The sequence below is a fragment of the Marmota flaviventris genome, chromosome 3 (assembly GCF_047511675.1).
Source record: "Marmota flaviventris isolate mMarFla1 chromosome 3, mMarFla1.hap1, whole genome shotgun sequence".
In the NCBI taxonomy this organism is placed as follows: Eukaryota; Metazoa; Chordata; class Mammalia; order Rodentia; family Sciuridae; genus Marmota; species Marmota flaviventris.
In genome coordinates this window covers 125,970,924-125,997,991 of record NC_092500.1, presented here as the reverse complement: position 1 = coordinate 125,997,991, position 27,068 = coordinate 125,970,924, and the positions used below count along the sequence as shown (strand labels likewise).

The 27,068-nt window shown below is 35.2% G+C and overlaps 1 protein-coding gene and 1 long non-coding RNA gene across 2 annotated transcripts in view; one reads left to right on the top strand and one right to left on the bottom strand.

The window, feature by feature from the left end:
- LOC114104822 (uncharacterized) overlaps positions 1-8,448 on the top strand; it is a 419,591-nt gene extending 411,143 nt beyond the window's left edge. The window contains 2 exon segments of the mRNA XM_071609308.1: positions 618-764; positions 8,292-8,448. Coding sequence (XP_071465409.1) covers positions 618-764; positions 8,292-8,410 — 266 coding nt within the window. The 3' untranslated portion in view covers positions 8,411-8,448.
- Positions 8,449-16,311: 7,863 nt separating this feature from the next.
- On the bottom strand, positions 16,312-21,148 carry LOC139705242 (uncharacterized). Its single transcript, XR_011707148.1, has 3 exons — positions 21,115-21,148; positions 17,999-18,051; positions 16,312-16,346 (listed from the first exon to the last, which is right to left on the bottom strand). It is a non-coding gene; the product is annotated as an uncharacterized lncRNA (long non-coding RNA).
- Positions 21,149-27,068: the final 5,920 nt, after the last annotated feature.

Genomic DNA, 27,068 nt, shown 5'->3' with positions numbered 1-27,068 from the left:
CAATCTCTGATATGTACATATTTTCCAACCCTTTATTATATGCCTGAAAAGAGTACATTAAACTTACAGCATAAGTTTTATTGTTCCTACGGTGGGTCATGTCCAGGAGTACTCTTTAAAAATTAAATCTTAAGGACAGCAAAGCACTAGAGGAGGTTGAAACCCATCCCTCCTGGGATTCAAATTGGTAGAATAGCCTATCTGTGGGAGAGAGAAAACCAGACTTCTCTTCTGTGTCCCCATTGCCTTAGAGGCCATATGAACAGCCTGGCTTCTCCTTGGGCCTGATGAAATCACCCTCAATCTCTGATATGTACATATTTTCCAACCCTTTATTATATGCCTGAAAAGAGTACATTAAACTTACAGCATAAGTTTTATTGATGTTTTTTGACATGACATGTTAATAAAATATTATTGAATTTCATACATTGAAATATTTAGATGACTTACATGATCTAAGAATATGGACATCAAATGCATGCCTTTGGGACAGCCTTGAATATGGTACCTATATTTCTCACCTATGAGAATCTCATAGAATCTCTTCATTAGAACAGACTGAAGACATCACCAAGACTAATATCTTTCTCTTCCTCCTTATTCCCTGTTTTCAGAACCTGAAGGACAGCATGCAGTTGCCACAAGCAGTGGTTATGATGATGTTGAAGAGGTACCTGTTCCTGAAAATCCTTCTTCATTTGGAATGAAGGAGAAGAAATTTTTCTCAGAAGAGGGAGGTGGTGCCAGGTGTTCTCAGACAGGTAAGTGGATAACTATGTCTCCAGTGGTCTTGCATTATTATCATGGTAAAGATGGATTTGGACATATCAATGATCAGTTTTCCTTTACTACAAGATTCTAAGTAGCCTTGTAAACCAAGATGATGCATTTGCTTTCCTTTTTCTGTTTATTGAAGCTATTTTATTTCTTCTGAAATGAGGTAAATATTATGTCCTCTGTCTGCCCACCCTGCTCTTGGGATCGATACATGTCTGTATGAACTGCAGAGACTTTGTGGCTTTGTTCCAGTCTTCACAAAGCAAACCAAGACCTCTGCTTGGACATCAAGTATTCTTGTCTTTAAACATGTGAGAAGTAATTTGGAGAGCATTTTAGTGTTTTTATTAGTGCAATATACTTATTCATAATAGTGGCATTAATTTTGATATATTTATAAATACATATAGCATAATTTTCTCCATATAAATATCTAATGCTTCCTCTTTCCCTTTTCCTTCCCCCTGATTACCTTCTCTTAATCAACAGGTCTGCTTTCTATGTATTTATTGTTTTTGTAGTGAGAACATTACATTCATACATAAAAGTAAAATTCATCGTGATATATTCAAGCACATAGAGAGCATAATATGGAGAATTTCATTTCAGAGATCCTCTCCATTTCTCCCTTTGATGCCTCCCCTCAACCCCTTTCTAATCCACAGTTATTGCTTCTATTTTCATAATATCTCCTCTTTTTATTTCTTACTTCTATGTAGCTTCTGCATATGAGAGATAAGTTTCAACTCTTATCATCCTGAATCTGGCTTATTTCACTTAGCATGATTTTCTCCAGTTCCACCTATTTACCAGCAAATGATATAATTTAATTTTTCTTTATGACTGAATAGAAGTCTATTAGGTGTGTTTGTGGGTAGTGTGTGTGTGTGTGTGTGTGTGTAATTTTTTATTCATTCATTCATTAGAAGACACCTAAGCTGGTTCCATTACTAGGTCACTATAAACTCAGCTATTATAAACACTGATATACCTGTATCATGGTTTTATGCTGATTTCAACTCTTGTGATACATATCTACAAGTGGAATAGCAGGGTCATATGGTAGCTGCATTCCTACTCTTTTAAACAATCTTCAAACTGCTTTCCAAAGTTATCATACTAATTTGCCTTCTCACCATGAATGCGTGTGTATTTCTTTATCCCCACCCCCTCACCAACATTTATTTATTGAATTTTTAAATTTTTAACAGTGCATTATATTTCTCCATAATAGTAGAGATCATTTTGAATTATTTATAAACTCACAAAATAAAGTTTTCTCCATTTTAATTCCCTGTATTCCACTTTTTTCCTATCCCTTCTTCTGCGCCCCTTCCTCTACTTATCTCCTTTCTGTTAATTTATAATTTAAATTATATATATATATATATATATATATATATATATATATATATATATATATATATATTAGTTGTTCAAGACAATACAATGATCCTGGCATATCATACATTTGATTCAATAGGGTATGAATTCTTATTTTTCCATGTGTACAGATTGCAGGATCACATTGGTTATACATCCATGTGTATACATACAGCAATCCTAGTGTCAGTTGTATTCTGCTGCCCTCCTTAACCCCCCTCCATTCCCCTCCCATCCCTAAAGTTTGTATTATATTATATTATAATTTAAATTATATTATATTAAATTATAATATATATTAAATTATATTATAATTTATATTAATAAGTTTTTTAAAATAAATTAGTGATATATATCTACAATTATATATAGATACACAGACACATACTTCACCATGGTATATTTATGTTTAACGTAATTTTGTCGATTTCATTCCACAGTTCCTTTTTTTCTCATCCTTTCTCTCTTCACAATCAACCCCCTTACTCTATTCCACTGATCTCTCTTTTTCTTTCATGAGTCATTTTTAATCCAGAATTCTACACCCTCTTTCCCCTTCATGCCTTATTTTTCTCCAACTTCTGCATATAAGAGAGGAAATTCAGTTTTTGACTTTCTGAGTTTGGTATATTTTACTTAGTATTATGTTCTCTAGTTCTGGCTATTTAAATGCAGATACCATAATTTAATTATCCTTTATGGCTGAGTAAAATTTTGCCACATTCTATATATTCATTCGTCACCTGACAGGCACCCAGGCTGTTTCCATAACTTGGCTATTGTAAATTGTGCTTCCCTCAACACTGATATACCAATATCACTCCAGTTTGTTTAGTTTAGTTTTTTGGATAAAACCAAGGAGTGACATAGTCATGAAGTTGTTTTATTCCTAGTCTTTTAAGAAATCTTTATACTGTTTTCCAAAGTGGATGTACTAATTTGCAGTGCCACCAAAAATGAATGAGTACTTTTCCCCACATTCACTCCAGCATTTATTATTATATATATTCTTGATGATTGCCAACCTAACAGGGGCCAGATGATACAAAAACTTAGTTTTGATCTGCTTTCCCCTTGATTGGTATAGATGTTAAGCAGCTTTTCATATATTTCTTGGTCATTTGTATTACTTCTTTTGAAAAATACCTGTTTATCTTTACCGTCCATTTATTAATTAGATTAAGTGCTTCTTAGGTGTTAACTTTTTGAGATGTTTATATATTCTGGATATTAATCCTCTGTCAAAAGAATAACTGGCAAAGATTTTCTTCCATTTTATAGACTCTCTATTCATTCCCTTGTTTCCTTTGCTGTGCAGAAATATTTTAAGTGATGCCATCCCTCTTGTTGATTCTTAGTTTTATTTCTTCAGCTTTCAGGGTCTTGATAAGTGCCCATGCCAATATGTTGGAATAGTAAGCCTATATTCTTCCATCAATCACAAAGTTTCTGGCCTAATTCCTAGGTCTTTGATTCATTTTAGTTGATCTTTGTGCAGGTTGAGAGATAGGGAACTTGATTCATTCTTCTACATAAACATATCCAGTTTTACAAACACAATTTTTTTCAGTATTTTTTATTAGTTGTTCAAAACATTACATAGCTCTTGATATATCATATTTCATACATTTGATTCAAGTGGGTTATGCCAAATGTCATCTTTGATATAAGGAGAGCAACTAAGAACAGAGCAGGGAGGAAGAGCATGAGAAGAAGATTAACATTAAACAGGGACTAGAGGTGGGAGGGAAAGGGAGAGAGAAGGGAAATTGCATGGAAATGGAAGGAGACCCTCATCATTAAGCACAATTTTTTTTAAAAAAAGGCTCTTTTCTCCAATGTAAGTTTTTTTGTTCCTTTGTCAAGACTCAGATGAAAATATCTATTTGAGCTTATTTTGTGTTTTTATTCCATTGCACTTGTCTTCATGTCTGTTTTGATGCCAATACAATGTTGGTTTTTTAGTACAGCTCTCTCCTTAGCTAAAATAACCAAAAGAGAGAGAAGACCCAAATCAACAAAATTAAAGAAGAAAAACAGGGATATCATCACAAGCATTTCAGAAGACCTGAGGCTCATTAGGAACTATTTTGAAAATTAATTCTAAAACTATAAAATCTAGAAGATATTAACCAATTTCTGTGTAGAAATCAAACCAGCAAAATATAGAAAACCTAAATGGACCAATATCAAGCAATGATACTGAAGCAGCAATTAGAAATCCTCCAACAAACTAAGTCCTATCAAATTATTAAGAGAAAAATTTTACCCATCTTCCTCAAATTATTCCATGAAATAGAAAAGGAGGAAACACTTCCAAATTTATTCTATAAAGCCAGTATTACTCTTATACCAAAACAAGACAAAGACACATCAAGGAAGTAAATCTACTGACCAATGTCCCTGAATGAAGCAGACACAAAAATTTTCAATAAAATATTACTAAAGCACATTCAAAGACACTTTAACAAGATAGTACGGAATGAAAAAGTGGGTTTCGTGTGAGTGGGATGCAAGGATAGTTCAATATATGCAAATCAATAAGTTTAATTCACCAAAAAAATACATCTAGGGATAAGAATCACATGATCAGTTCAATAGATAAAGAAAAAAAATTTGATAAATTTTAGCTCCCATTCATGTTAAAATTTCTGAAGAAATTGGGGGTAGAAAGAACTTATCTCAACATTTAAAGGCTGTGTATAGCAAATGCAAAGCCAGCTTCCTATTGAATGAAGAAAAACTAAAAATATTTTCTCTGAAATCAGGAACAAGAAAAGGATGTTCACTCTCACCACTCTTAGTCAATATAGTTATTGAAACTAAAGTCAGAGCAATCAGACAAGAGAAGAAATTGAAGAGATACAAATATGAAGAGGCCAAATTATCTGTTTCCTGAAGAAAAGATGCTGTATGTAGTATACTCAAACATCTCCATCAGAATAATCTAAAACTTATATACAAATTGAGGAAAGTAGAATACAAAATCAGCATTCAAAAATTAATACCTTTTCAGGTTAGGGTTGTGCCTCAGCGGTAGAGCACTGGCATAGCCCATTCAAGGCCAGGTTTCAATCTCAGCATCACACAAAAATAAACAAATAAAATAAAGGTATTGTGTCCAACTACAAATAAAAAAATAATATTTTTTAAAAATCAATACCTTTTCAATAATACAATAATGAATCTGCTGAGACTAAAATCAGGAAAACTATTCAATTCACAATAACCTAAAACAAGGCCATAATTATTATTTATCTTGAATCTTATCTTTCTAACTGGGGTGAGATGAAACCTCACTTTTATTTCATTTCCTTTATTATTAAGAATGTTGAACAGGTTTTTCATATATTTCTTGGCCATTTTCATGTCATCTTCTGAGAAGTATCTGTTTAGTTCGCTTGCCCATTGACTGACTGTGTTATTTGAGTTATTTTGATGTTTACATATTCTGGATATGAATCCTCTGTCAGAAGAATAAGTAGCAAGAGTTTCTCCCATTCTTTAGGCTCTCGTTTCAATATCTTGTTTCCTTTGCTGTTCGAAGTTTTTAAATTTGAAGGTGCCCCAATTGAGTCTTGGTTTCATTTCTTGAGCTTTGGGAGTTTTATTAAACACTGTTTGTGCCTGTGTATTGGAGAGTTGGCCCTATGTTTTCTTCTAGCAATTGTAAACATTCTTGTCTAATTACTAGTCCTCTGATCCATTTTAGTTGATGTTTATACAGGGTGAGACAGAGGGAGCTCCTTTCATTCTTTTACATAAGGATATCTTGTTTTCCTAGTGTTTTCCCTTTTGTTAAAAAGTCCATTTAGTCAGTTTTTTCCCTTATATCAATGTTTTATTTTTATTTTTTTACAATGATCTTGACATTTCATACATCTGAATCAAATGGGGTATAATTTCTCATTTTTCTGATTGTACAGGTTGCAGAATCCCATTGGTCATAAGTCACCTATATACATACAGCAATAATAATGTCTATTTTATTCTGTTGCCCTTCTTTTAGTCAGCTCTTTCACTTCTTTGACTAAAATACCCAACCAGCACAATTGTAGAGGCGAAAAGATTTATGCAGGGTCTCAAGGTCTCAAAGGTATCTATTTATAAACAGCATGCTCTATTCATTGAAGCTCAAGGTGTGGCTGAACATCATGGTGGAAGAATGTGGCAGAAGGAAGTAGCCTGCATGGTGATCAGGAAGAAGAGACAGACTCCACTCTCCACAAGACAATATATACCCAAGGCCTTGCCTTCAGGGACCCACCCCCTCAACCCACAACCCACCACCCTTCAGTTACCAGGCAGTTAATCCCCATCAGGGGAATAATGCAAAAATTGAATTAAGGCTCTTACAATCCAATTGTTTCTCCTCTTGCATTTTCTTACACATGAGCTTTTGGAAGACACATCACTCCAAACCATAACATCCATTTTTTTCTACAATGTGTGTTTTTACTGATTTTGTCAAGCATCAGATGACTTTATCTGTGGGGGTTTAGTTCTGTGTCTTTTAGTCCAGTGACTTTCTTGTTGGTTTTCATAAAAATGCCATTTTATTTTTGTTAGTAGAGCTCTGCAGCATGATTTGAGCATGGGGATTTTGATGTCACAGCCTTGTTCTTTCTCAGTAGTCCTTTGGCTACTCTGGATCTTTTATTCTTCCATATGAATTTTAGGACTGATTTTTCCAGTTCTGTGAAGAAAGTTATTGATATTTTGATTGGGACTGATTGAAACTATAGATTGCTTTTGGTTGTATAATTATTTTATCAATATTAAATCTGCTTATTGAAGAACAACAGATGCCTTTCCATCTTCTATAGTCTTCTTTAAATTTCTTTCTTCAGTGTTCCATAGTTTTATTTTAGAGGTCTTTCAACTTCTTAGCTAGGTTTATTTTCATGTTTTTGTTGTTGTTGTTGTTATTGTTCATTTGTTTGTTTCAGGTTATTTTCAATGGAATATTTTCCTTCATTTATTTTGGTTGGTTTTACTATTAACATATAGCAAAACTTTTAATTCTGTATGTTGAGCCTGTATCCTTCTACTTTGCTGTATTTATTAATCCACACTGAAACTCTTCTGAAAAAGATTCTATGTATAGAATCATACATCTGCAAATAGAGATAATTTGAATTTTTTCTCATTATATCTATTCAATTTCATCCTCCTGTCTAATTGATATACCTAATATTATAAGAATTATATTAAATAGGAATAGTGAGGTTATGAATCCTTATCCTACTCTAGATTTTAGAGGAAATGCTTTTATTTTCTCACCATTCATTTTGATGTGATGTTGGGTTTGTCATGTATAGCCTTGATAAGAGTGAGATAATTTTCTTCTATCCCTAGTGTCTTTAGAGATTTTTAACATGAATGGATGCTAAATTTTCTTGATGAATTGTTTTCTGCATCTATTGAGTTGATTATATAACATATGTTCTGAATTCTATTTATGTGATGGATTGCATTTATTGATTCACATGTGCTGAACCAACCTTGCATTGCTAAAAATTTATTTTAAATGAAGCACATAACCAATTATTTTCATTAACATTTCCCACTTTAATCCATAATGTACAATACCCTTAGATAGAGATATTGAAATTTCCCATGCTAGAAGGAATAATTCTCTTATAGTTTGAAATAACATATAGTGTCATATTTTAGAAGTGGGCTTTCCACTTGTGCATTTTCATGTGGTCCATGGGAAAAGGAAACTATTGAATTTAGTTAAGATGCCCTTCTTTGGCATCTGGACCCAAGTTGTTGTCATGAATACTGTGAAAGAAAGTGTGTTATTTTATTGAGGTATGGAGGAATTGTGAGAGGTCATCTTCTGCCTGGCGTGCTTAAGGAATCAGACCAGCCTGGTGTGCAAGAGAGCACTTGCATCTCTTTGCCACTCCTCACCATTTTTAACTCATTCTCCTTCTCATTGTTCAAATCAAGATGTATGCATAGGACATAGTCAATGTGATATAACTCTATTAACCCTTCCAGAAAAGTCCTAGTTCCCCATAGACATATTCTAGCCACTCTACTAGTCTTTTCATTTTGCAAGAGGACTCTGGACTGTCATATTTGTCACCACTGAAACCAGGATTCTTTTACTGTTCCAGGCATCTCTCCTCAGTCTCTCAAAGAAGCTGACAATTCTAACATGGAAGAGACAGCATCCTTATTTGTCCTGAGAAAAGAAGACCCTGTATATGATGATGTTGAGCCTAACACCTTGTAGTGGTTTTTTGTTGTGTTTTGTATTTTGTGTAATCAAGTCTGCAGATAACTCCTTATAATATTGTTTCCTGATAAAAGAGAGTTCTGTCTTCTTCATTACTAGAAAGTTTCTACATTCATTACTGGAAAGTTTCTCATTTACAATAAATACTCAGAGCCTCAAATACCAGTGTCATTCTCTTAATTTGAATGCATTCACCCCCAGCAACCTCTGAAAATTCAGTGTTCAAACTGAATGGATCTCACGTAGGATCCCCCACACTACACACTTGATCTTTTAGATGAACATAAGTTTATTCTTCTCTTGAACAGTATAAAACTGGAATGCAGTCCTGAACTAAGAACTCGGTCTTATGAAAATTAACTTAGTAAACACCTATCTTAATATTCAAAAACATCCCATTCATGCTGACTAAAACCTACATTTAGTGATTGGGGAGTATCAGGTGGATGGAAAATGGCTGTTTCTTTTAATTCTTTATGATTTTTATAAAATATCAATAACTAGATTCTACTACTGCCTATTAGACTTTTACCCCAATGGTTTCTTCTCCTTTCTTGTTATTCCACAACTCTCTAAGTCTCATGTTTCTCCATAAAATTGTACTATTATCATTAAATTCTATTGTTTTGTATCAATTTTCATTACTCTCTATTCTGCTCCTTTCTCTGGTTGCCTTTGTTTAAACAGCCAATAATTCTAACCACCAGAATCGCAAAATATTTCTAAGTGGCTGTATCTACTGTGAATTATTCTCATCCCAGACCATCCTCACATATTTATTTGAGTTGGAAGGGACTGAGTAAGCAAGCCAAACTCTGAAATTCTCTATGCTAGAGACTCATTGTCATCTATAGCAAATTTTCCAAAATTCAGTTATTTATTTACAAATAAATGAATGTTTCCACATCTCCATTCTAACTGAATAAGTTTAAACCAAGATTATATTTACTCATTTTTGTGATTCCTTTCTTTTCCTTAATGATTTTTTTGGTTTTTTTGTTGTTTTTTTATATTATTTTATTTTTTTAAACATCAGAAATGTATTAGTTGCTCAAAACATTACATTGATCTTGACATATCATATATCATATATTTGTTTCAAATGGGATATGAATTATTATTATTCCCACGTGTACAGATTGCAGGATCACATTGATTATACAGCCACGTTTATACATACTGCCATAATAGTCTCTGTTGTATTCTGCTGCCCTTCCTATCCCCCCTCCCCTCCCCTCCCTCTACCCCATCTACCATTACTCATTTCTCTCTCTCTCTCTTATTTTTTTCTCCCCTTTGCCTCACATCATCTTATATATATTTTGTAAAACAATGCGAGTCTCCTTCCAGCTTCCGTGCAATTCCCCCTCTCTCTCCCATTCCCTGCCACCTCTCGTCCCTGTTTGATGGTAATCTTCTTCCCATGCTCTTCCTCCCTGCTCTGTTTTGAGTCGCCCCCCTTATATCAAAGAAGACATTTGGCATTTGTTTTTTAGGGATTGGCTGACTTCACTTAGCATAATCTGCTCTAATGCCATCCATTTCCCTGCAAATGGCATGATTTTGTTATTTTTTAGTGCTGAGTAATATTCCATTGTGTATATATGCCACATTTTTTTAATCCATTCATCTATTGAAGGGCATCTAGGTTGGTTCCACAGTCTAGTTATTGTGAATTGTGCTGCTATGAACATTGATGACTCTGTATCCCTGTAGTATGCTCTTTTTAGGTCTTTTGGGAATAGTCCGAGAAGGGGAATAGCTGGGTCAAATGGTGGTTCCATTCCCAGCTTTCTGAGGAATCTCCATACTGATTTCCAAATTGGCTGCACCAATTTGCAGTCCCACCAGCAATGTACAAGTGTACCCTTTCCCCCACATTCTCGCCAGCACTTGTTGTTGTTTGACTTCATAATGGCTTCCTTTCTTACTGGGGTGAGATGGTACCTTATAGTGGTTTTAATATGCATTTCTCTGATTGCTAGAGATGGTGAGCATTTTTTCATGTATTTGTTGATTGATTGTATATCTTTCTCTGAGAAGTGTCTGTTCAGATCCTTGGCCCATTTGTTGATTGGATCATTTGTTTTCTTATTGTTTAATTTTTTGAGTTCTTTGTATACTCTGGAGTTTAGGGCTCTATCTGAAGTGTGAGAGTGAAAATTTGTTCCCAGTATGTAGGCTCCCTATTTACCTCTCTTATTGTCTCTCTTGCTGAGAAAAAAACTTTTTAGTTTGAGTAAGTCCCATTTGTTGATTCTTGATTTTAACTTTTGTGCTATGGGTGTCTTATTGAGGAATTTGGAGCCCAACCCCACGAGGTGGAGATAAGAGCCATCTTTTTCTTCTATTAGACACAGAGTTTCTGGTTTGATTCCTAGCTCCTTAATCCATTTTGATTTAACTTTTGTGCATGGTGAGAGAAAGGGATACAATTTCATCTTGTTGCATATGGCTTTCCAGTTCTCTCAGCACCATTTGTTGAAGATACTATCCTTTCTCTATTGCATGCTTTTATCACCTTTGTCTAATATAAGGTAGTTTTAATTTTGTGGATTGGTTTTTGTGTCCTCTATTCTGTACCATTGGTCTACCCACCTGTTTTAGTACCAGTACCATGCTGTTTTTGTTTCTATTGCTCTGTAGTATAGTTTAAAATCTGGTATCGCTATACCGCCAGTTTCACTCTTCCTGCTTAGGATTGCTTTTGCTATTCTGGGTCTTCTATTTTTCCAAATGAATTCCATGATTGTTTTTTTCTATTTCTGTGAGAAATATTGTTGGGATTTTGATTGGCATTGCATTAAACCTATAGAGTACTTTTGGTAATATCGCCATTTTAATGATGTTAGTTCTGCCTATCCATGAGCAAGGTATATCTTTCCATCTTCTAAGGTCTTCTTCTATTTCTCTCTTTAGGGTTCTGTAGTTTTCAGGGTTCTTTTGTTAGGCTGATTCTCAAGTATTTCATTTTTTTTTTTTTTTTTGAGAATATTGTGAATGGGGTGGTTGTCCTCATTTCCGTTTCAGTGGATTTGCCACTGATATACAGGAATGCCTTTGATTTATGCGTGTTGATTTTATATCCTGCCACTTTGCTGAATTCATTTACTAGCTCTAGAAGTTTCTGGGTAGAACCTTTTGGGTCTGCTAGGTATAGGATCATGTCATCCACAAATAGTGCTAATTTAATTTCCTCTTTTCCTATCTTTATGCCTTTAAATTCTTTCGTCTGTCTAAATGCTCTGGCCAGTGTTTCAAGAACTTTGTAGAATAGAAGTGGTGAGAGAGGGCATCCCTGTCTTGTTCCAGATTTTAGAGAGAATGCCTTCAATTTTTCTCCATTTAGAATGATGTTAGCCTGAGGCTTAGCATAGATAGCTTTTACAATGTTGAGATAATTTCCTATTATACCTAGTTTTTCTAGTGTTTTGAACATAAAGGGATGCTGTACTTTGTCGAATGCTTTCTCTGTATCTATGGAGATGATTATATGGTTCTTATCTTTAAGTCTATTGATGTGGTGAATAACATTAATTGATTTCTGTATGTTGAACCAGCCTTGCATCCCAGGGATGAATCCTACTTGATCATGGTGCACAATCTTTTTGATATGGTTTTGTATCTGATTTCCCAGAATTTTATTGAGGATTTTTGCATCTATGTTCATTAGAGATATTGGTCTGTAGTTTTCTTTCTTTGAAGTGTCTTTGGTTTCAGAATCAGGGTGATGTTGGCTTTGTAGAATGAATTTGGAAGAGCGCCCTCTTTTTCTATTTCCTGAAATAGCTTGAAAAGTATTGGTATTAGTTCTTCTTTAAACGTTTTGTAAAACTCTGCTGTATACCCATCCGGTCCTGAGCTTTTCTTGGTTGGTAGTCTTTTGATGGCTTTTTTTCTATTCCCTCATTTGATATTGGTCTATTTAAGTTGTGTGTATCCTCCTAACTCAATCTGGGAAAATCATATGACTTAAGAAATTTATTGATGTCTTCACTATCCTCTATTTTATTGGAATATAAGGTTTCAAAATAGTTTCTGATTATCTTCTGTATTTCTGTGGTGTCTGTTGTGATATTGCCTTTTTCATCCCATATGCTGGTAAATTGAGTTCTCTCTCTTCTTCTCTTCGTTAGCCTGGCTAAGGGTCTATCAATCTTATTTAGTTTTTCAAAGAACCAACTTTTAGTTTTTTCATTTTTTTTCAATTGTTTCTTTTGTTTCAATTTCATTGATTTCAGCTCTGATTTTAATTATTTCTTGTCTTCTACTACTTTGCTGTTGTTTTGCTCTTCTTTTTCTAGGGTTTTGAGATGAAGTGTGAGATCATTTATTTATTTATTTATTTATTTTTGGAATTAACTCCAAGCAATGAATTTTCCTCTTAAATCTGCTTTAATTGTGTCCCATAGATTCCGTGTCATTGTTTTCATTTATCTCTAAGAATTTTTTGATTTCCTCCTTTATGTCTTCTGTAACCCATTGATCATTCAGTAACATATTGTTCATTCTCCAAGTGATGTAGGATTTTTCCTTCCTTCTTTTATCGTTTATTTCCAGTTTCATTCCTTTATGGTCAGATAAGCTGCATGGTATCATCTCCACTCCTTTATAATTTCTAAGAGTTGCCTTATGGCATAATATATGGTCTATTTTTGAGAAGGATTACTGTGCTGCTGAGAAAAAAAAAAGTATATTTGCTTGATGATGGTTGATATATTCTATATATGTCAGTTAAGTCTAGGTTATTAATTATGTTATTGAGTTCTATGGTTTCTTTATTCAACTTTTGTTTGGAAGATCTGTCCAATAGTGAGAGAGATGTGTTGAAATCACCCATAATTATTGTGTTGTAGTCTATTTGTCTCTTGAACTTGAGGAGAGTTTGTTTTATGAACGTAGCTGTGCCATGGTTTGGTGCATAAATATTGATAATTGTTATGTCTTGTTGGTGAATGGTTCCCTTTAACAGTATATAGTGTCCTTCTTTATCCCTTGTCCCGACCGGCAGGACATATCAACGTGGGCAGCGAACCTAGATGGGGTGGAATGAAGGGACAAGAGACACAGAAGGATGACAGCAAGACAGGAGTTCTGATCAAGCTGCAAACTTTTATTGTTCACACAGGGGTATTTATGGGCTGGGAATGGGGGAGCTCTCTTATTGGCAGTTGCTGGATGTCTTCACAAGGTGAGATAACGCAGGATGTTTCAGGAAGATAGGTGGCCGCAGGATGTCTCAGGGAGATAGATGGCTGCAGGGTGTCTCCCAGGCAGGATGTCTCCCAGGGGGCTGTTTCTTGTAACTGTCAGGCTATTCTTTGAAGGAGAACTCCCTTCTAGTCCCTGGCATCTCCCCCTTACTTATATAAAATATTTGACCATACCTTACCGGCCTGTGTCTAATAGAGAAATCTTTTAATTCTGTTACTTAGGGCTGGATAACCATACTAGCAAGCATTAAGCCTACCTGTGTAGGTTAGAAATAAAGGCCTTAAACTAAAAACTATTCTGGCAGTCCCTTTTGATGGTTATCAGGCATTCCTGTCTGAGAATCTTTTTTGGAGCCTCCAGTTTACTTATTCTTGGAAGTTACATTTAACTATTATTATCATTTAAAATGCCCAGGAATAGCTGTGTTTTGGCTTTAACTGTCTTTGCTAAGTATTTAAGATGAAGCAAGTCAAACTGACTTTTGTTTCTATCTATTGTTAACAGTCAGCTGAGTTTCCCTGGGAGTCCTCGGGGAACTTACAGCAGCTTCTCAGTTCTGCTAGTGCCATTTGCGCTAGGATGGGTCCAGGCCTTGCTTGACCATATGGCTTCCCTCAGAAGCATCAGGGATGTCTCCCTTTTCTGATGACCCTCCTCTTCACAGCGAATGCACTGATTGGCTTTCTGTCCTCCACTGGTCTCATTAATCTCCCTGTTCAGGAGGTTATGTAGCCTAGAGTTGCAGAACTCTTTGGAGAAGTCCCCTATTCCCTGACTCAGAGTGACTCTGAGGGCAAGAGCCAAATATTGGTTTTCTTGGCCCTTTTAATTTAACTTTAATTTTAGAACTTAATCTTAAACATCCAGCAAATAAGTTTTAACAGCCTTATATTAAAAGTACTGGGCTTTAATGTCCATCTCTCTATCCTGTAGGTGATAACTCCTTATCTTAAATTAACCCAGGTTGTGTGTCCTTAAATCAGTACCTCTGCAAAACATTAACAAGCAATCCTTAGACCACCTATAAGCAAACTACAAACTAAAATTAACTAGGGTAAAAACATATTTAGTTTATATAATAGCTACCTCGAATTTTGGCAGAGTTATACATTATAATCCCCTGTTTGAGATCCTAGTAATCCTGACAAAAACCAACTTTTGGACACAACTTTAAATGTACTGAAATTTGGTCTACTTCTTTCATAGTCTCGGGCTCTTCATAAATCTTAAGTACTATAGTTCTGAAGCTGATATTTGCTTTTTAGACATCATTTTACAAATCTTACATAAATTGTTGTTCAAGTTTACATGAATATTAGCTAACACAACATAATATCACATCTAAAACATGAATTAAAGGCTGAAAACTTTTAACCTTTTATAGAAAAGTAGCAAAGTGCTTTTGTGTTTTACAATAAAACCTTCACACAGATTAGGCTCTCATTAACTTAAAAATACATTTAAATTGTATCTCAGTGTAAAAGTAACATAGAACTTTACATATCTTATTGATAACAAGTCCAGTTATAGAACACAAATGATATAAATAAATCTCCAACATGTTTTTCTTTTAAGCCTAAAATTACCATACAACTTCAGAACACCAGCTTGATATAATGCTCTTTTGAAGCTTCTACCTTACAGATTTGTATACCTGGAAGATATGAATTAATAGCACCATCATTACATTGATGATTTTATATTAACCAAGTTTAACTCTTAAAGAAATAACGTTACAATATTGAAAAATAACAGTTGTTGTTTAACCATAGTTGTATACTTGTTCAAAAACTTACACATATAACCAATTTACACAGACCTTTTTTATCACTTATGTAAACCCTTTTGTTAACTTAATCATATAGACTTTTTTATCCAGAGACACATTTTCCCTCTATTAAATCCATATCTAGAATCTTTTAGTTTTTCTTTTCCATCTGTTAACCTTCTTTTTTGTTCACATTTTGAAACAATACTTGTAAATTTCTGAATTTAAGCAATTATTTCATAGACATCAACATTTTATTAGGTTTTATTTTTGAACACCTAGAAAAACTTATAAGCTTAATTTTAAAGACATCTTTACTTTTATCTGTTTACCCAATTTAAATTGAACCATTTGAATCACGTGAATCAAAGATATTTGGATCCGTTTTTGTTTGTTTGTTTGTTTGTTTTATGAGTGCTCCTCGTATATCTGCCAATTGTCATATAACTGCATGATATATGGACATATACACATATAGACATACTGACATACAACACATAACACAAATGTAACACATCCACAAGGCCTTGTAGCTGTTTTTTTTTTTTTTGTTTTGTTTTTGTTTTGTTTTGTTTTGTTTTGTTTTGTTTATTTTGTTTTTCAGGTGAAATCTCCATTGCAATGTTTAAAAACTCCACAGTTGAACAAAAATAGAACTGATCAGAAAACATTAACTTGCCTATATGATCAAAATCATGAGCTCAAAAAAAAATACAGAATCTAAGAAAAGCAAGAGTCCTAAAAAGATGACTGGCCAGTAATTAGTAAATACCATACAATATACTTTTTGGTTTGGTCTTGTTTGAGTTCAGGTGAAAAGACACTTTTAAGAAAGGGGGATCTGTGGGGATGTAAACTTAAGAAATAAGCCTGTGAGAAGGGTAGAACATCCTTTTAAATGTTGGCAGCACGGTCTTCCATCTCCAGACGATGATAGTGAACCTGTATGGGCTTAGAGGCCAAAATATTAATCTGTTCTTTAATAAATTGTACCAGCCTGTTTATAATGCAGGGTCCTATGGACACCATTAAAAGTAAACCCAACAAAGGGCCTAATAGTGGAAGAAGGTAGGGTAGAAATCCATTAAGCCCAGTCTGGAGGGGATTTTCAAATAGTTCCGTTTGTCTCTTTTCTAAATCTTCTTGAAGCTGCTTAATTTTAGTCCGTACTATGCCTGATTTATTGGCATAAAAGCAGCATCATCCCCCTGAGGCCAAGCAAATACCTCCCTGGTTAGCTGTCAGCAAATCTAAGCCTCATCTGTTTTGAAGGACCACTTCTGCCAGGGAGTCTATTTGGTCCTGTAAATCTTTAATGGTTCCTGATAGAGTTGTACATCATCTATAAGTTGTTGAGATAGGTGACGGTAAGAGTGTATAGCCGTGCCTAAGCCAGCGGTACCTGTGCCCACAGCAGCTGTTATTCCAAGGCTGGCAAGGAGTGGTAAGGCCTGTATTGCCTGCCTGTGTCTTTTGACTAAGGTGTCTAGGCTAGGAATGGGTAGAGGTTCATCTCCTGGGACAATAGTTATATCAGGGAGTAATAAGGCAAGAACACAGCCACCGGTCCAATTCGCTGGAAGCCTGGGGAAGGCTGAGTTTCCTCTACACATAAAAACTGTGCCATTGGGGGGACAAAGAGATGGGGTGGGTGAGGAATAATTTTTTACTGTTGAGCAATTTCCAAAGGAAGTAACTCCAACATCAATATCATAGGTATTATTCTGCACCGCGCCTAAAAGACATGATGTAAAAGTGCCTATAGGCTGTACTTTAAAAGGAAATCTGGGTTGGCATGTATTATCATTGTCTATGATAGAATTAATAGGAACTGCCATAGGCATGATTGCCCCTGTTGTCATGCAGAGCCAGCAATCACCAGCAAGGGTGGGGTTGGAATTATTAAGCAAGGAGAAGGTAGTTTCCAAAATATCTAATGTACTAGTATCTAAATCTGGGAGCTGGGATTTAGGCAGCATTAAGGGATGATATGTGAGCTCAGGGATTTGGGGTTTCAAAAGTTTGATTATCTGAAGATGCTTCACAGCATCAGTGGGTCCTCCACCATCAGAGACCCCTGTAGGGGCCTTAATGGGCCAGCAGGAGGGTTTACCGACAGTGCCTTGGCATCCAGCTGACTGTAACTTGGTGTATATGCCTTCTCCTCCCCAGTCAAAGAGAACGGGAGTATAGTGAATAGTGGTCCCCTCTGCTGCATGAGTTTTAGTTAGGGTGGCTTCAAAAAATTGTTCTCCCTGCTTGTTAACACAAATTGAGGCTGATGCATAACAAGAGACATGCATCGCCTGGGTATGCGTACAAGTTGCAGAACAATTTTGGAGAGCTTTACTTGTACTGGGGGGAATAATCTTTGGCTTGTTAACACATACCCATTTAGGCTGATGAACTCCTCCAAGTTTATGGTCAACCTCGGCATGGAGGTAAGCCACCTTAGTCAAGCAGTCAGCAGTCTGGGTCCAACTAGTGGGAGCCTGAGTCCAAGATCCTCCCTTGCATTCACGGGGGGGGGGGGGGGGGGGGGGGGGGCAAAAAGGTACTCCATGAAGTTGGAAGGTGGAGGGCCAAGGCCTCCATGTACAAACCTGTTCAGCAGAAGTGCCTTAAGCAGGATCCTCACACAGATTGTTGGCTGCATCTGCAAAAGAGGAAAATTTGTCCTCAGGGGGAGGGTCTCCGTCCCTGGGTTGAGGTAAGTCATTAACCTGTTTAACCAGGCGTTCTGGTAACCATCTTGGGGCTGCTTGCTCTTGGTCCAAAACACAAGCTGAGCCTCGTCCCCAGATGAGGACAGGATCTGGGCCTTTCCATTTATTTGTAAGGGGATCACGCCACATAACAGGTGGGCGAACAGAATTGGACGAGGGATGCCAGTGTCTGTCTGCGGCCGAATGGCCTTCACTGTCTAGGGTAAGAAAATTAAGGACAAATAATGCATGGTTAAGGTGATCCCAAAATCTTTATATTTTAGAATATTATCCTTTAAATAGGTATCTCTTAATTGCCTTTTAAAAATATGATTAAGGTTATTTCCTGTGTAAGGAGCGGTATATAAATCTTACTGTATTTTTTATGGACAATAGATCTAGTCAGAGAACTTATATAATATCAATGAATTTTTTTTTTAAGTTTGTAACCTTTATTGTTTAAAATTAAAATATAACTTTAATTTGGAGAACCTTAGTCTTAATAAAATGTTGTGTTTTTTTTTTAATTGTATGATTATCTAACAAACAAAATATGTAAAAATTAGTATCTCAGTGTCTTAGAATCAATTAATTTTAGTCTCTAAGGACAATTGTTAAAATCGGATTTAAGTTAGTAGTTCAATATACTTAAATGTTTAATCAACAATGTAAATTTATTTACCAAAATTAATCTTTGTCTTAAACAGTAAGAATTATTAGGCAATAAGGATCTTTCTTTAAAGAAATAAACTTACATTTTAATAGGTGCTTATCATGTCAAAATATGGACAAAATCTTAGCTCACAGTAGTATAGTTAAACTAGGAAAAATAGCCTGAAATACCCTTAAATTAATTATAGTCAGTTTAGTATATATAAATCTCTTTTTTTAATCGTTCTAACTTTTTACATCATTTGTTTAGATAACAATATAAAAATCTGTTGTTTAGATAACAATATAAAAAAACCCTAAGTAAAACTTAGGTAAATACTTTTATCATTGAAATATGAATATAAAGACCTTGTTTTACCCAAAGATGATTTCTTTCTTCTTTTTAGGATCCATGTGTGCTTTTTCTTTGTTGAAGCATCCTTTTCTTTTAGAAAAATTTTTTTTTTGTTATACTTGGAACAATTTCTGAAAACCTTAGAATCTATAAACAAATTATTGTACTTTAATAAGAAATATCAATGAAAATATCGTTAAAATCCTTAGATATTTTGTAGACATAATTATAATTATTTATCATCTTATGAGTTTGAACAGTAACTTTGAGAATTAGAAACTACTTGAAGATTGTATTTTCACTTAAAAGCACATTTATCTCAAATATCTGTAACTGAAAAGGCAGAGTATCTGATAAATGTAAATATAAAACATAAATTATGGGTTTTCTGTTGAAGAAAAACAATTAGGAAAATCTATATTAACTAATTAATTAGGCATGTGCTAATTATTTTATAGATTAACAAATATAGGTTATCTAAATATCTTAAATATATATATATATTAAGAATAAGAACATAACTTATAATTGTATTAATTTTATGTAACCACGTGGTCTTAAAATATTTGGATCCATTTTAATTTATTTTTAACTAGGAGTGCACTCTTCTATGTGACGTCACTTGATGTAACTGAAATAAAATCCTTGTTGAGTATACATATTTATTTTTTATAGTTAGGAATGAGAATAAGGATTTTTTGGTCATCACAGGAACATTTCCGGCTTTGTTCCTGTGGCGAGCAAATGCATCCTCATAACCTCTAAAATTAAGAGTAAAATATAAAGAAGCATGTTTGATATCTCTCATCAATAGAACATTATTTAGTAACACAACTATAGAGAAAAGTCAGGTTATTTAACTCAGAACTAACTTAAATTTAGGGATGCAACATAGAAAGCTGTGGGATTAAATTTTGTCTGAAAAAGATATCTTTCATTAGCATTTACAGGTAGGCATTCTTAAAAATACAGGCTCTGAACAGCTCTGGTAGAAATCTGAAACACAGTAGTACAGATTAGTGGCTGGAAGGCGGGACTAGAAGCCCCGTCTGAGTGACTGTGGAAGAACCAATCGGAAGCCCAGGAAAGTGTGGGAGGTGGGACCAGGAAGCCTGCTCTTCCAGCCGGTCACCCCATGGTTACCATGGTGATGCAAACAACATGGAGTCCGCTGCCCATTTTCGGGGCAAAAGTTCCCCAAGTTTTCCTAGCCGATTGCGTTTTGTTTGATTTTGTCTGCATTTTCCCCCGCCTGGCCAAGATCTTACTGTGGTAGCAGCTTGTTCTGTCTCTGTGACCTGTGGTTGCAGCTCGTGTACATCCTGCACTTTTTTCTGTGGCATGTGGGTGCTCCAAAGGTTTTTTAGCAGCAAACGCTAGCATTACCATCAGATCTTAAGTTAGTCTGTGTTTGGCATTTAGGTCAAGTAATTCAAGGATTAAAAGCACTGTTGGCCACAGGGGCTAGGACCCCATAGCGAGTAGCAGAGGCTAAAGTCTCTTGTCCCCAGTGGCTGAGTTACAGCCATTCTGATTCATAGGACAATCATGTAGTAAAAAGGTCCGTACATACTTTCTGAGTATTGACAAAAACAATAGAAAATTGAAACTTATTTCTCTTCAGGTAAACATCACATTTTCTCTCCCTTTTTCTCACTCTCCTAGTGCAAACTTCTAGAACATAAAGGCCAAAAAATCTCTCTTTTTTTCTTTAAGCTTTTTTTTTTTTTTTAATTAATTAGGTTCCAGTAAGAAAAGGTGGGAACAGGCACCTTTTCTGGGCCAAAGGATTCATAATAATCTTTTAAACAGTCTCCTACTCTAAGCCATCTTTTACCATCAATGGTCCCTTCAAGGGGAAACCATGGACACAATTCTCCTATGTATGAAAAGAATAATCTTAAGTCCTTTTTCTTAACACGTGCCCCCTGTGTCTTGAGGGCCTCCTTGAGGCCTGACAAAAACAACTCATGTGACGAAACTGCTTGTCCCATGGTGGGTCACTCACCTTGCGTCGTCCTCACTCTCCTCCTGGATCTGTCTCTGGGTCATGTCTGCCAAGGCGATCGCGAGCTCCCACTTGGCCAAGTCTTCCCGGAGGACGGCGTTCCCCCCTCAGTCAAAGGCTCGAGCCCCACACTGGGCGCCAAATGTCCAGACCGGCAGGACACATCAACGTGGGCAGCGAACCTAGATGGGGAGGAATGAAGGGACAAGAGACACAGAAGGATGACAGCAAGACAGGAGTTCTGATCAAGCTGCAAACTTTTATTGTTCACACAGGGGTATTTATGGGCTGGGAATGGGGGAGCTCTCTTATTGGCAGTTGCTGGATGTCTTCACAAGGTGAGATAATGCAGGATGTTTCAGGAAGATAGGTGGCCGCAGGATGTCTCAGGGAGATAGATGGCTGCAGGGTGTCTCCCAGGCAGGATGTCTCCCAGGGGGCTGTTTCTTGTAACTGTCAGGCTATTCTTTGAAGGAGAACTCCCTTCTAGTCCCTGGCAATCCCTTTTGATTAACTTAAGCTTGAAGTTGATTTTATTTGATATGAGTGTGGCCACTGCTGCTTGCTTCCCAGCACCATGCGAGTGGTCATTTCAGTTCCTCCTTTGTGGCCTCTCCATGAACTGACAGAAACACTGGCCTCAGTTGTGGAAATTGGCTGAAATTTTTGTGTTACCATCTTCTCAACATATAATTGTTGTAATCTTGAAAATGCAGACTTTATTAGAAGATTCAGAGGGCAAGGGTTGAACAATAGGAGAAGACATATACTTACCAGAGATTAGTCTTAATACTGGCTATAACCAAACACTTAGCAAGTAAGATTTAATGTTTCTATATGCCTTTACACATCTACGAATTTGGATTTAAAAAATAAATCATGATTAGACTTAAATTAATTCAGGGAAAACATGATTTTAGCAGAATCTCTTTTGATAGTTCGTATCCGACACTCATGCATCAGACCTATTTCTCTATAGCCTCTCTGCTTACTTTTGGTAGGGCTGACACAAGTGTGCATCTCATGTTATATTAAAAGAAGATATTCTTAAAGAACCTTCTTTTCTTTGATACATCCATGTTGGCTGTATTTGGTTATACTTTTCCAATAGGTGTTTAAGAGCAAACTGGTCAAAAATTGATCTTGTTCCTATCTACTATTAAGGTCACCTATATTTTATATATATTTTAAATAATATATTTATCTGTCCTGTAGGTGAGATTTTATTATCTCAAATTAACCCAGGTCCTCTAAGGTCCCTCTTTGGAATTTGTAAAAAGCCTTTTGTCTTCTTTATCTTCTTGATTAGTTGTGCTGTCTTCCAGGAAGGGTCAGGGTTTGCTGACCATACCTGACTTCCCGTAGAAGTATCAGGGACATTTCTCTCTTCAATAATCCTCCTCTTTGCCTAATGTATACTGATTGACTTCCTTTTGTGCAGGATCTTCAAGATCGCCCAATCAGGACAACAGGTGACTCACAAGATTTGTACAACATTTAGTAGGGTTGTGTCATTCTCTGGATCCTGGATGATTTTAGAATGCAAGAGCCTATTTACTGGTGGCTCTTTCCCTACTCATTTTAATTCCATGGCTTTAATCTCCAAGTTTTGGTTTAAAACATTGAGAAGACCCTTCACCACTCTTGAAGTGGAAGTAATAGTTTTAGCTTTAATGTCTATAATTTTTACAGTTTTTCTTTTCCATTAATTGGAATCAGTATTAGTACTGAGGGTCAGCATTATATTTTATCTATCCTGTAGCTGAGCTTTTATTATCTCAAATTAACCCAGGTTGTTTTGTTAGCAGTGGCACTTCTGCAAAACTCCAAAAGGCAATGGTTATGATATTGTACAAGGCAAGTACAAAGCAAAATTATTACAGGTAAAGCAAATCCAGTTTGTATAATTATTTTGAAAATCAGATGGAATACATAAACAACCAGTTAAATTTGACTTGTTTTCTGATTATTTTTATTATTATTTTAGGTTATCAGTGTCCAATCTTTTAATCAGATTAGCATGGTTTGGAAAGCCAAGTCTTTGGACACATTTAATTAATTTTTTTAAAGGTGATGATCATAATGGTATTAGGATCACAGAAATATAAACTTGGAAAATTACCAATAATTTTAGTTTGGAGGACATCTATTTTGTAGTGTGTTTTCTTAAGCTTTGGCATTTTAGTAGGCACCAATATATATGCAGTAGATGTTTTAATAAGTAGAAGGAATACATTCTAAAATAATGGTGAAGTATAGTAGAGTAAATACATAAACAAGTAACAGAGTCCTTTATTATCATTATTAAGCATTATGTACTAGACATAATTTAATGTGCTATACTTTATAGTAGACTGGCAAGACACTAAAATTGTTTCCTCCATTACCAGCAGAGACATATGAGTAATGTGCTACACTCTGATGTAGTTATGTCACTAAGCAAAAGGAATGTTTCAGCTCCATTGTAATCTTATGGAACCACCATTATATATGCCATCCAGTGTGGTTCAAAACATCATGTGTTGCATGGCTGTGTAGACATAAGAATTTATTTCTCTTTTTAAATTTATCATTTCAGGGTTTATACTTCTCCATGTTATTATTCTTAAAATGTCCCTAATAGTTTCACACTATTACATTAAGTGAGTAAATTATACTTTTGAGAATAATTCCCTTTTTTCAGAATCTTTGGAAGTACCTTTTCATTTAACAACTATCAACTGTAAGTACTGTACTCAACTAAGTAGTCAAACTTTCCTGAGGCTTAAATGCTAGGAATTCTGAGAGAGACTAATAATAAACAAATGTCAGATGTTAATAAATACTGTAAAAAAACAGGAAAAAGAATTTAGAGGACAACAGGATTGCTATTTTCCATAGAATGGTTAACAGAAATAAGGTGGCAATGAGGACATTGGCTCATAATGCTTTTTACTTTTTCAAATAATTTTGTCAAGATAGTTCCCTGGTGATAAAAACTACAGTCAAGTAATGTGAATTCTTAGAAAGTTCTATCCATGAAAGGGCAGAAGGGGTAGGGCTACAAGGGAGCAGGTGAGTGTAACTCAACCCCAGGGGTACACCTACACCTGAAGACTGGCCTTGCTATATGAGCTGGGTCAACACCCAAGCCACAAAGATTGTTCAGAGCCTCATGCTTCAGGTTTGGAAGGCATGGCCTTTCAGACTGGCTTCCCACAGCTTAGTCACTGTAGTATGCTCATTTTATGTCTTTTGGGTACAAACCAATGATTGGGTAGCTGAGTCAAATGGTGGTTCCATTTCAAATTTTCTGAGAAATTTCCATACTACTTTCAAGAGTGGGTGTACCAATTTGCAGTCAAAACAACAATGTATGAGTGCATCTTTTTCCTCACATCCTCACCAATATTTATTGTTCCTTATATTCTTGATAATTGCCTTTCTGACTGGAGTGAGATGAAACTTCAGTGTAGTTTTAATTTGCATTCCTCCAATTGCTAGAGATGTTGAACATTTTTTCATATATTTGTTGACTGATAATATTTATTCTCCTGTGAAATACCTGTTCAGTTCCTTTGCCCATTTATTAATTGAGGTTTTTTGTTGGTTTTTTGATTTTTGTTTTGTTTTGTTTTGTTTTAGGGTAAGGTGTTTTCGGTTCATTATAGATCCTGGATATTAATGTTCTATCTGAGGAACATGTGGCAATAATTTTCTCCCCTTCAGTAGACTCTCTCTTCGCATTCTTGATTGTTTCCTTTGCTGTGAAGAATTTTTTCAGTGTGATTCCATCACATTTATTGATTCTTGATTTCACTCTTGTGCTTTAGGTGTGTTGTTAAAGAATTCAGATCCATAGCAAACACGGTGAAGAGTTGGGCCTTCTTTTTCTTTTATTAGGCACAGGGCCTCTGGTCTAATGCCAAGGTCCTTGATGAACTTACAGTTGAGTTTTGTGCAGGGTGAGAGATAAGCATCTAATTTCATTTTGCTACACATGGATTTCCAGTTTTCTCAGCACCACTTGTTGAAGAAGCTATAAATATTCTTCAATGTGTTTTTCTTTCTTTGTCTAGTATTTATGTGGGTTTGTCTCTGTTTCTTCTTTTCTACTCTTAGTCTTGTGTCTGTTTTGGTGCCAGTATCATGCCATTTTTGTTACTATGGCTCTGTAGTATAATTTATGGTCTAGTAGCAATACTTCTTGCTTCACTTTTCTTGCTCAGCATTGCTTTGCCTCTTCTGGGTCTCTCATTTTTCCAAGTGAATTTTATGATTGCTTTTTCTAGTTCTATGAAAAATGTCATTGGCATTTTAATAGGAATAGCACTAAATCTATACAACACTTTTGGTAGTATGGCCAATGTTAATTCTGCCTATCCAAGAGCATGGAATATCTTTCCATCTTCTAAGGTCTTCTTCAATTTCATTGTTTAATATTCTGTAGTTTACATTAGAGGTCTTTGACATATTTTGTTAGATTGATTATCATTTTTGAGGCGATTGTGAATGGGGTAGTTTTCCTAGTTTCTCTTTCAGTGAATTCATCACTGATGTATAGGAATGCATTTGATTTATGGGTGTTGTTTTTATGACATGCTATATTGCTGAATTCATTTATTAGTTCTAGAAGTTTTCTGGTGGAATTTTTTGGATCTTCTAATTATAGAATTTATTCTTGGCAAATAGTGTTTGAGTTCTTCTTCCTATTTGCATCCCTTTAATTTCTTTCTCCTGTCTAATTGCTCTGGCTAGAGCTTTAAGTACAATGTTGGATAAAAGTGGTTAAAGAGGGCATCCTTATCTTGTTTCAGTTATTAGAGGGAATGATTTCAATTTTTTCCCATTGATAATGATGTTGGCAAGGTGCTAATCAACCCAGTGAGACCCTGTCTCTAAATAAAATACAAAATGGGGCTGGGGATATGGTTCAGTGGTCAAGTGCCCCTGAGTTCAACCGCTAATACCCAAAAACAAGGAAAAGCAAAAATCACACAGTATTATTGTGTTGTGGTCTATTTCATTCTTGAAATTGAGAATGGTTTTTTTAATGTCATAGATGCTTCAGTGGAGCATGAATATTTACAATTACAATTTATGTCTTTTGATGTATAATTTTGTTAAGCAGTGTGAAAAATTCTTCTTTGTCCCTTATGATATCCTTAGGATTTAGGTCCACTTTAACTTATCTGAGGGTAGAAATGCCTGCTTGTTTACATGAACCAGGTGAGGAATATTTTTTTCCCATTCTTTCACATTCAGTACATGGATGTCTTTGTCTGTGAGGTGTGTCCATTGAACACAGCAGATTGTTGGATCTTGTTTTTAATCAATCTGACAGTCTATGTCTTTTGATTGATGAGTTTAGGCATAAACATTAAAGGATATTATTGAGATATGATGTGTATTCCTGGTCATTTTTTATCATTTCTCATTTTTAATTTAAATTAGTTTAGCCTTTGATTAACTATTCACTTAATGTAGTTTCTCCCTTTGCTGCTTGTCTTTTTTTTTTTTTTTTTTAGTTCATCTTTATGGAACATTTTGTTGAGAATATTCTGTAAGGTAAGCTTTCTCGCTGTGAATTCTTTTAACTCTTGTTTATCATGGAAGGCTTTTATTTCATCTTCAAACCTAAAGCTTAATTTTTCTGGATATAGAATTATTTGTTGGCATTCATTTTCTTTTAGAGCATATTTCAGAGCATTTCTTTCAGAGTATATATTATTCCATTGCCTCCTAACCTTGAGGGTCTGTGTTGAGAAATCAGCTGGGATCCAAATTGTTTTCCACCTATGCTTAATCTGATATTTTTATCTTCCATCCTTTAAAGTTCTATCCTTATACTGCATGTAAGGCATTTTCATTATAATATGCCTTAATGTGGGTCTGATTTAACTTTGTACATTTAGGATCCTATAAGTCTCTTGTATTTGATTTTCCATTTCATTCTTTAGGTTTGAGAAGTTTTC